Source organism: Cebidichthys violaceus, unplaced genomic scaffold, assembly GCF_023349555.1.
Source record: "Cebidichthys violaceus isolate CVI_PGR_0920_01 unplaced genomic scaffold, fCebVio1.0.p SCAF_12, whole genome shotgun sequence".
Lineage (NCBI taxonomy): Eukaryota > Metazoa > Chordata > Actinopteri > Perciformes > Stichaeidae > Cebidichthys > Cebidichthys violaceus.
In genome coordinates this window covers 11796934-11807209 of record NW_027176285.1, presented here as the reverse complement: position 1 = coordinate 11807209, position 10276 = coordinate 11796934, and the positions used below count along the sequence as shown (strand labels likewise).

The window sequence follows — 10276 nt, the reverse complement described above, 5'->3', positions numbered from 1 at the left end:
ATCCGCGCGCAGAGCCAGGCCGACCAATTCCAATATGGTGGCCAGCTTGGCAGGTCTACGGTTGCTGTTGATGATATTGTTGTTCTGCGGGATCAGGTACGGCGACTGCGGCCGGGAAGCCCCGCCGGTGCTGGGGCTGCGACTGGAAGCTCCGACCGGCCTGGTGTGTATGAAGGATCGGATCATCTCGGCGCCAGAGGGAGCCACGTTCGAGCTCCGTCTCTTCGGCACCGAGCTGAATGGAAGCTGGCCGTCGGTGGCGTTCGCGGGGGCATCCGGCGGAGCGGCCGGGGCGGCCGTCGGGGACGCGCCAGACCCGTGCGTGGACGAGCACAACCGTCAACGGTCCTGTTTCCAGTTGACGCGCGGATTCATGCCGGATGAGACGTACAGCGGGCTGATAACGGTGGAGGTATAACAACACTAACACGTGCGATATAAATACACTGCGATATGAATACACTGTGCAATACTATTATTCTGTATATATATCGTAGTTATTGTGGAATTTTTACTTATTTAATATTCTTTACTGTTTTATTACTTATTTATAATACTTTGATCTTGTTTTTACCATGTCTCTTGTTTGCACTATACTGTGTATATATATATATGTGTGTGTGTGTGTGTGTGTGTGTGTGTGTGTGTGTGTGTGTGTGTGTGTATATATGTATATATATATGTGTGTGTGTGTGTGTATATATATATATATATATATGTGTGTGTGTGTGTGTGTGTATGTATATATATATATATACACACACACACACACACACACACACACACACACACACACACACACTTTGCTGCTGTAATCCTGTAATTTTCCTCACTGCGGGACTAATTTTTGTAATTGATCATTTATTGGTTTATTTGATAAGGGACAGAGCACATTAATAAAAACAGCTGTAGTCCCAAGAGGCAGATGTTGCAAAGTAAACAAATAAAAACAGAATATAAGATTAAATTTACAAAGTTATGCAATATTGACCCTTTATAAAGCGTGCAGAAACAATGAAAGAAGTGAGAGTATTAATATAAGTAGTATCATCATTCAGGAGACTCTTATACTACGTTGTCAAGTGCTAACATGACAAATTCAACACACACAAACAAATGCAATGAGGGATGACTGTGTTAAATAGAACTGATCTGATCTTGTCTTAGGTCCGGAGGAGGAGCGTCTCTGCTGGGGAGAACACGGCGAGCAGTGAGCAGCAGACGTACCACCACCTGTGCGTGCTGAGCGGGGGGGAATGGGCGTCCGCTGGGATCCCGGACCGGCTGCGGATCAACACCGACACGGGTCTGCCGGCGGACTACATCCCACCGTGGGCTCTGGCCGTGCTGGTCGTGGCGCTGCTGCCGGCCTGTGCGCTGCTGAGGACCGTGAACCTGAGCCTGCTGTGGCTGGACCCCGTGGAGCTCTACGTCCTCCACAGCTGCGGGTCCGAGGAGGAGAAGCGGGCCGCCAAGCGCCTGGAGCCCATCCGGAGGAGGGGGAACTTCCTGGTGAGTTTCTGAGGAGTACTCTGACCTTTTTTTGTAGCAGTACAACAGTGTATAAATACTCCGTTGCAAGTGAAAACCCTGCATTCAAAAATCTTACTAAAGTAGCATCAACATGTACTTGAAGTACCAAAAGTAAAAGTAGTAATTATGCAGAATGGCTCATCTCAGATTCATATATTTCATATTATTATCACTTAAATGTTACAGCTGGTAAAGGTGGAGCTCTTTTGTTTACACTGCTGTTATATAGCTATTATATATATTCTTTTATTTGTAAATATGTTGTATTAATAATCTGAATCTGTAAAGAAAGGTTTCAAATAAATGTAGTGGAGTGAAAAGTACAATGTTTCTCTCTGAGATGTAGTGAGGTAAATGTATTCACAAGCATAAACTGAAATGACTCCAGTTAAAGTACAATTTAAGTACCTAAAAATTATACTAAAGTACACTACTTGAGTATGTGTTCGTACATTTTTACACTACTTTATAAACTCTGAATACGATACAGTACATAGCTGTCTATATATATATATATATATATATACCAAAGTACATCACTTGAGTACATGAGCTTCATGCAGGGAATGAGATGAACCAGCTGTTTCTAAATGTTCCTAAATGTTCCTTCTGTCCTTTCAGACTTGCTTTCTGCTGTTCCTAAATGTTCCTTAATGTTCTTTTTGTCAGACGTGCTCTCTGCTGTTCCTGTCTGCCGTGGGACACTCGGCCCTCGGCGTCCTCCTCTACCGCGCGCTGGGCACCATCGTCTCCGCCGTCTTCACCAGCGGCTTCCTGGTCTTCTTCGTGGCCGAGCTGGCTCCTCACGTCCTGTGCTCCGGGTACGGCTTCCAGCTGGCGCCGGGACTCACCTGGCTGGCCCAGGTGTGTCTGGTGCTCACCTGCCCGCTGTCCTGCCCTCTGGGGCTGATCCTGGATCTGGCGCTGAGGAGGGACATCAGCACCTGTGGGATAAGGGAGCGGGCCATGGAGATGATCCGTACGAGTGTCAACGACCCGTACAGGTAAGAAGAGACCACGACGGAGACCCTGAGGTGTGTTTGAAGAAGCGCTGTGTCGGCTCATCCTCGCCGTGTTTCCTGTCCCAGTGAGTTTGTGAAGGAGGAGTTCAGCCGCGGGATGCTGCGCAGTAAGACGGTGGAGGACATCCTGACCCCCCTGAAGGACTGCTTCATGCTGCCCAGCTCCGTGGTCCTGGACTTCTCCACCATGTCTGACATCATGCAGAGCGGATACACACGGGTGCCCATCTACGAGGAGGAGAGGTGAACACGGGAACACGGCCCTGTCCCAAACTTTATCCAACCAGAGGTTCTAGATTACTGATGAAAACAGTCCAAACAGGGCAGAGTTATTGTACTCACAATCATAGAGGTGTGGTCGCATTTAGGTTAATAAAATAGCTGGGGGAGGGGGGGAATATTCTGAGAAAAAACAATTACAATTTCCAAGATTAAAGTTGTACATTAAAAAAAATAAATATATATATATATATATATATATATATTATGTGACAATAAAGTTGTAAATATACGAGAAAAAAACAAAAATAGATTTTTAAATCAAAGTTGTACATTTTTGAGAAAAAAAACAAGAATATTCTCTGAGATTATAAAGTCATAAATTATCCGCCAGCTGAGTTTCGTTTCACCTAAAGTAATGTTCTTACGATAAGAATTTGAAGGTTTTCTTTTATGTTCTTTCTGCTATAAAATAAATAAATTAAATAAATAAAAATGATATAATTAGTATAACTAATAAATGTCCATTGGAATAATTTGAATTCGCCTTTTTTATAATATAATATAGTCTTAGTTCTATAAAAGAACAACAGACAAGAAATGTATTAGAAAGATATTATACATGTTTAAACATATTTGCAGATTCTAAGTGTTATAGATTAGTTAGATTAGAAGGGCAATCTATGAACTATTATACTGTAGATTTAAAAATGTAATTGTATTAGGATTGTACAGGTGTACCTGATAATGTGGCCACTGAGTGTGTATATAATAATATAATATATATATATATATAAAAAGCAGTTATTTCCCTCCATAATAAACATTTAACGTGTAAAGCATCTGAGTGTCTTGAAAGTTGCTCTAAAAATAATACGGTATTATTATTATAATAAAATAGATTAAAAGTTCTGGTTCTTTCTCCTAACTGCTGCAGAAGAAACACAGCAGTTCAATGTTTAAACTCGTCATAATGAAAGAAAGAACCTGTTATTGTTTAAACCTTCTTTGCTCCTCACATTTCACTCAGTGATGTTAGTTTAGTGACCCGTGATAACACACACACACACACAAACAAACAAACAAACAAACACACACACCCATCAACAAGTGTGTTTGATGTTCTAGGTCCAACATCGTGGAAATCCTGTACGTGAAGGACTTGGCTCTGGTGGACCCGGACGACTCCACCCCCATGACGACCATCACCAAGTTCTACAACCACCCGCTGCACTACGTGTTCAACGACACCAAGCTGGACGCCATGCTGGAGGAGTTCAAGAAAGGTGCAACACAACACATCACAACAGAGGCCTCTTTGTTTTCGTGTTTTCTACGTTTTATTTATTGTATCTGCAGGACGTGAAGCGTTAGGAAGCATTGAATTCTGTCTTGGATGGTATAAAAAGTCTTGTTTTGATCACCCCTCACTTTTAAGCTTCCCTTTTATTGGCTACCAATACAGTCCTGTTAGATCTGATTCTGTCACCCCACCCCTTCAAAATAAGAGCACCAGAAAGTATCTGCACTTAAGATACAGATACAGACTTTCTGGTGCTTTTATTTTAATAGGGCTGAAGCTTGTTTTACTAAATAGAAGTCCAACAACTCTCACTGTATGTAAACAGGCAACTGGCGATGGACCTAGTTTTTCAATATAAAAGCTGAAGTTAACTGTATCTTAACAGGCAGCTCAGTTCAAGCCTCACGTTTAAGCTTCCTTTTATTGGCTGCCTATCCAGTCCTGTCAAATCTGATTATGTCTATCCTCCCTACTCTCTCCACCCTTTCAAAATAAAAGCTACAGAGCGTAACTGTATCTTAACAGGAAGCTCAGGTTGAGGCTTTTTTAACAAAATAAAAGTAAGTTTTGACTCCCAAGAGGAATGCAATCTCCTTTCCGTCAACTTCAAATTGAAGAGTTGACCCGGATTGAAAAGTAACGGGGAAAAACGATTAAAAACAATCCCGTGTCGGAGTGGAGACAGAAATATTAAAACCTGGTTAAGTAAAAATGAGTCTTTTTGTAATTTTGGTGACCCTTGCCGTTTACTGATTTACTGAAGGAGTCCTCTCTGTGACCATTCCTCTCTCAGGTAACTCTCACATGGCCATCGTCCAGAAGGTGAACAACGAAGGGGAGGGGGATCCGTTCTACGAGGTGCTGGGATTGGTCACTTTAGAGGACGTCATCGAGGAGATCATCAAGTCAGAGATCCTGGATGAGTCTGACGGCTACCGTAAGTTTGTTTATTGTAAACGTGTTTATTCATTTAGCGTCTAAAATATCTGTTATTAAAAGTTTTCGCCTCCTCCTGCAGTGGACAGGAAGGTAAAGCGTCCTCTCGCTCCGCTGGAGATTCCTCTGGAGCCTCGCAGCATCCACGAGGAGTTTTCTCTCTTCAAGCCGCCAGAAGGAGAACCCAAGATCAGGACGTCACCACAGCTCCTGCTGGCTACACACCGCTTCCTGTCCAGAGGTGAGGATTTACCTGCACACCTGTATGTTCACTAACCTGCATTCTCTCTAGTGTCCATCAGGGGGCGACTCCTCTGGTTGAATGGAAGTCTATGAGAAAATGACTCTACTTCTCTCTTGATTTATTCCCTCAGTAAACATTGTAAACATGAGTTTATGGTCTCAATCTCTAGTTTCAAGTCTTCTTCAACACAGCATGATATTCATTTAGTAACTTATGGTCCATTTAGAGTCAAACAGACCATAAAGCAGAGTATGCTTTAGGGGCGGGGCTACACAGTGATTGACAGGTCTCTACGTGTGTCAGAATGCAATACTAGAGACGTATATACGGCGTCTCTACGTCACTCCTCCTCAGTCCAGATATGGTCACTTCCTGTTCACTGGTTGCAAAAATTCATGATGGCAACTGCCAGGCGCCGAACTCAAGGCTTCAAAACATCCACAAACCAACGGGTTGATGTCGTGACGACTACATCCACTACGTCCGACTCTAAATGTCTGAATGGCTTAGATTTTACAAGGAGCAGCTTCCTGTTTCAGTGTCAAGAGTTTCACAATAAAAGCGGCCAAAAACAGGCTGGAATTAACTTTGTCAAAGCTCTTCTTCAGACGTCACAGTAGAAATAGAAGATTGGTAGTAGATACGTTTAAACCTCTTTAATCAATATTTACAGTTCAATAATGAAACTAATTCAACAGGAGTCTCCTCTGTCATGTGACACGTGTAAATAAAGCACGTATGCTGTTTTTTATGTTTGTTATTAAAGAAAAGAAGAAGAACATCAACATAGCTGATTTATAACTTATTGGACAGATCGGTCGACCGTGTTTCTCTCACTGATTGAATCCGTCACAGTTTAACTCCACACATGTAATGATTATGTTCCTCGTTACTTATTATACTTCTGAGGATCGATGTAGAAACAAGCTGCTTCAAGTTCATTCAGATCTGTGTGTGTGTGTGTGTGTGTGTGTGTGTGTGTGTGTGTGTGTGTGTCCTCTGCAGAGGTGGCACACTTCAGTCCCGGCCGCATGTCGGAGAAGGTTCTGTTCCACCTGCTCCGTCACCCCAGTGTCAACCAGGAAGTCCACTTTGACCCGAACAACCGGCTGAGCCCGGCTCACTATCTCTACACCCGCAACCACCCGGTGGACTACTTCATCCTGCTGCTGCAGGTTTGTGCTGCAAGTTCACACAGAGTCACCTTAAAGGGACAGTAGTGATGTTAAGAGGTGTGTTTGTACGAGGTACTTCTCCACAGTCAGTAGTATTACTACAGTAGAGTACTGTACACAAAGTAATGTTCTGATGTGGACGTATTTTAGACTCCTAAAAGAATCTATATCAGTTTAATTGAACGCTATATTTAGAATGTTTTCACCTCTTTATCTTGATGTCAGACAGACCTGAAGCTGTTATCTATGATCTCTACAAACACACCAGACTCCATTCATAAAACAGTGTATTTATGAAAAAAAGAGCTCTAAACTTTATTTAACTTATATTGTTTGTGTCTAGTTTAAGGTTATATAAATATGACAGTGTAATAGGATCATTCTAGCAATATACAACCATAAATAAATTATTTCCAAGAAGAAACTCCAAGATTATAGTATATATATATATATATATATTTTCACAGTAATAATTAAAACAAAACAAACTAAATTAACAAGTTGACCCAACTCTCCTACCTTCACTTCAGCGTTACAAAATCTTTCTCCCCAAAACAGCAAGAACGTATTGCGTAACAATAATTTCTTCACATTTTGGCAAATTGGCTCCATTAAAAAATCTGCCGAATCAGCTGTTATCAGCTCCTGTTTGCGGGGAACTCGTGGCTCTACGGACGACTATCTCTGCAGTACTTTGACACCAAAGAAAACTTTAAAAAGTGATGATTCTCAGTCAAGTTCTGCAGAAACATCTCAAAACAAACACTTTATATTGTGTTTTTATCACAAAACCTTCTTTAAAACGGTACTTAAATCACAAACAAACTTTTCTCTTTATAACATCATACGTTGGTATGTTGTTATAAACTTTACTTTGTGGCTTATTTATTATATATCAATGTGTTGAACTGTTGTCTCAAAGAACTGCAGTGTGTGAAAGAAGCAAGAAAAGAAGTACTTTTGTGTGTCCTATGTTTATCAAACATTAAGTATTTTGACCTGTACATCTCGCTGCTTCGTGTTTGTTATCAGGGTCGAGTGGAGGTGGAGATCGGTAAAGAGGGGCTGAAGTTTGAGAACGGAGCGTTCACGTACTACGGAGTCTCTGCACTAACGCTGCCCTCTTCAGGTGAGATGGAGAATCACAGAAGGACGCCTCACAGTTGCACTCAGAGCTGACTCCACGATGATTGATCATCAGATCTGTTGTTGATGAGAGAGGCAGCTGTTGTTAAATCCAGAGCTTTATTTGGACGTCTAGCTTACACGCTACATCGACGCACATCTTTATTGCTCATATTATTAAGACTGAGCAGCTCTTTTCATTTTAAAAACAGATAGATTACATTACATTACAGTCATTTAGCAGACGCTTTTATCCAAAGCGACTTACAATAAGTGCATCAACATTGGTAATCAAAAGAACTACTAGTCACCAGAAGTCATAAGTACATTTCCTTTTCCAAACAAGCATCTAAGAGCATGAAGCAGAGCATAACTCAGAGCCAAAGTACAGTGCAGAAACAAGAAAAACAGTTAGTGCAATAAGTAATACGAATACAATAAGTGCAACAAGCTAGTATGAAATATATTAAATATATTTTACATGTTTTTTATAGTAAAGTTATATTTTATGCTTAAGATTTTTGCAGTACTTGTTCATTTTTATTTTTTTCTTACTATGTTTATTGTGACGTCACCAAAATACCAAGAACAATTCTTTGAATGTGGAAAAAACTCACTTGATTTGAGTGAGAAAATGAATCAATAAAATTGTATTTATATTTACTATTATTATTAGAGTTAAAAAGAACAGAAGTTTAATACATTTATTAAATTAATAAATACATTTAAATTAGTAAAATAAAGTATTATATATATATATATATATCTATATAGATATATATATATAGATATATATATATATCTATATAGATATATATATATTAGTACAGTATAATATAAAATCAAAATGTATGTTTCAATGTTTCTATTAAATAAATAAGACGTTATTATATTTTATATTATCACATTTTCTGCCTCCTTCATCCTGCGGTTACATCATGAAGCTCACAGTTGTGTGAAATGGATGACGAGGCAGTTTCTCCTCTGTGTTTACTTCACTGAGGTTCATACGAGTCGGCACATGGCTATAAAAAGGAGGAGAAGAAGAAGTGGCAGGATTGCAGATATTGTGCTGACTGTGTGTGTGTGTGTGTGTGTGTGTGTGTGTGTGTGTGTGTGTGTGTTACAGTACACCAGTCTCCAGTGTCGACCCAGTGTCAGTCTCCCAGGGATCCCTTTGAGTCAGCGGACGCCACGAGCCCGTCCAGCTACTGTCCCGACTACACCGTCCGAGCACTCACCGACCTGCAGCTCATACGGGTGTGTGTGTGTGTGTGTGTGTGTGTGTGTGTGTGTGTGTGTGTGTGTGTGTGTGTGTGTGTGTGTGTGTGTGTGTTTTGTCAGTTACACACTGAGATTTGGGGATGTCACAGACCAAAGTTGTGTCAGAAGTATGATATGAGCTGGATATCAGACTCCAAAATGACACCCTGATTCATACTTTTACTTTAATCCATTCACATTGTGGTATTAGTACTTTCACTGAAGTAAATAATCTGAATACTTCTTCCAACACTGTGTGAAGGACAAACGCACACATACACAAACAGGAACCAAAGTAAAGGAATAATACGTGTAAAGCTTCTACCAGGAAGTGTCATTTAGTGTTGATTCTGTTTCCCCCTGTGGACTAAAGTGGTAGTGTCTCTGAGCACCAGACTCCCTTTAGAAAACCTCTCATTTTACTGCAGCAGGGTCTGACAGTCTGTTTGCTAATAATACACACATACAGGAAATACATGCATGTATTCTTTAAATATCTGTTTTTACATTCAATATTGATATCGTATGAATTCACAATTGGTTCATAGATTAATGAGAGAGTGAGATTTATTAAACCTGCACTATCACTGTTATTACTCAGTGTATGGAAGACTAAACTTTGACTTTGGTGTGTAGGTGACTCGTCTCCAGTATCTGAATGCTCTCATGGCGTCCCGGGTCGGTCAGAGTCCAGATCCTCCTGAGATTAAGATCCTGCCCAACAGTCAGACCAAGCTGCTCAATGACAGAAACTCACAACAAGGTAGGTTCCTTAAAAAAACTAACATTTACCGTATCCACCAAATCGTTTTTCCCTGAGGACAGCGTTTTTGACGCAGAGACGTCGTATACGTCTCTGGTAGAGACCTGTCAATCACTGTGTAGCCCCGCCCCTAAAGCATACCCTGCTTTATGGTCTGTTTGACTTTAAATGGACCATAAGTTGCTAAATGAACATCATGCTGTATTGAAGAAGACTTGAAACTAGAGATTGAGACCATAAACTCATGTTTACAATGTTTACTGAGGTAATAAATCAAGAGAGAAGTAGAGTCATTTTAGACTAGACTTCTATACAACCAGAGGAGTCGCCCCCTGATGGACACTAGAGAGAATGCAAGTTTTCTTCAGGGAGAAACATTTTGGTGGACGTGGCCTTAAATCACACTGCATCTCTCTTTGAATACAAACGTCTTCGTAGTATTTCCTCACTGCACTTTCCTGTTTTTGCTTTCAGCTGAACGATAATTAATTTTCCTCTTTCTCTCTTTTCTTTTTCCCTGCTTTCATGCCTCCATGTCTTCTTCTTCTTCTCTGCTCCGTCCAGAGTTTCCTATAAACTTTTCATTCTTTGATACCATTGAGAACTACTGTTAGTATTTATTTGTTTTTGTTTTGTTTTTGCATGAGGTAAATGGAAATGCAGCCCGTCTGTGGCATGATAGCGAACACAGAC

The 10276-nt window shown here is 40.7% G+C and overlaps 1 protein-coding gene across 2 annotated transcripts in view; it reads left to right on the top strand.

Moving 5' to 3' along the window:
- Positions 1-10276, top strand: part of LOC137869172 (metal transporter CNNM3) — a 13446-nt gene continuing 3170 nt past the window's right edge. Inside the window, exons 1-12 of one of the 2 annotated variants that reach the window (XM_068706385.1) lie at positions 35-412; positions 1168-1512; positions 2203-2537; positions 2622-2798; positions 3903-4060; positions 4871-5014; positions 5096-5254; positions 6263-6432; positions 7465-7561; positions 8687-8817; positions 9457-9583; positions 10148-10276. The exon at positions 10148-10276 is cut by the window's right edge and continues 1617 nt beyond it. In XM_068706385.1, coding sequence (XP_068562486.1) covers positions 35-412; positions 1168-1512; positions 2203-2537; positions 2622-2798; positions 3903-4060; positions 4871-5014; positions 5096-5254; positions 6263-6432; positions 7465-7561; positions 8687-8817; positions 9457-9583; positions 10148-10197 — 2271 coding nt within the window. In that variant the 3' untranslated portion in view covers positions 10198-10276. Of the gene's footprint in view, positions 413-1167; positions 1513-2202; positions 2538-2621; positions 2799-3902; positions 4061-4870; positions 5015-5095; positions 5255-6262; positions 6433-7464; positions 7562-8686; positions 8818-9456; positions 9584-10147 lie in introns of both variants that reach the window. The other variant, XM_068706386.1, reaches the window with a different exon arrangement.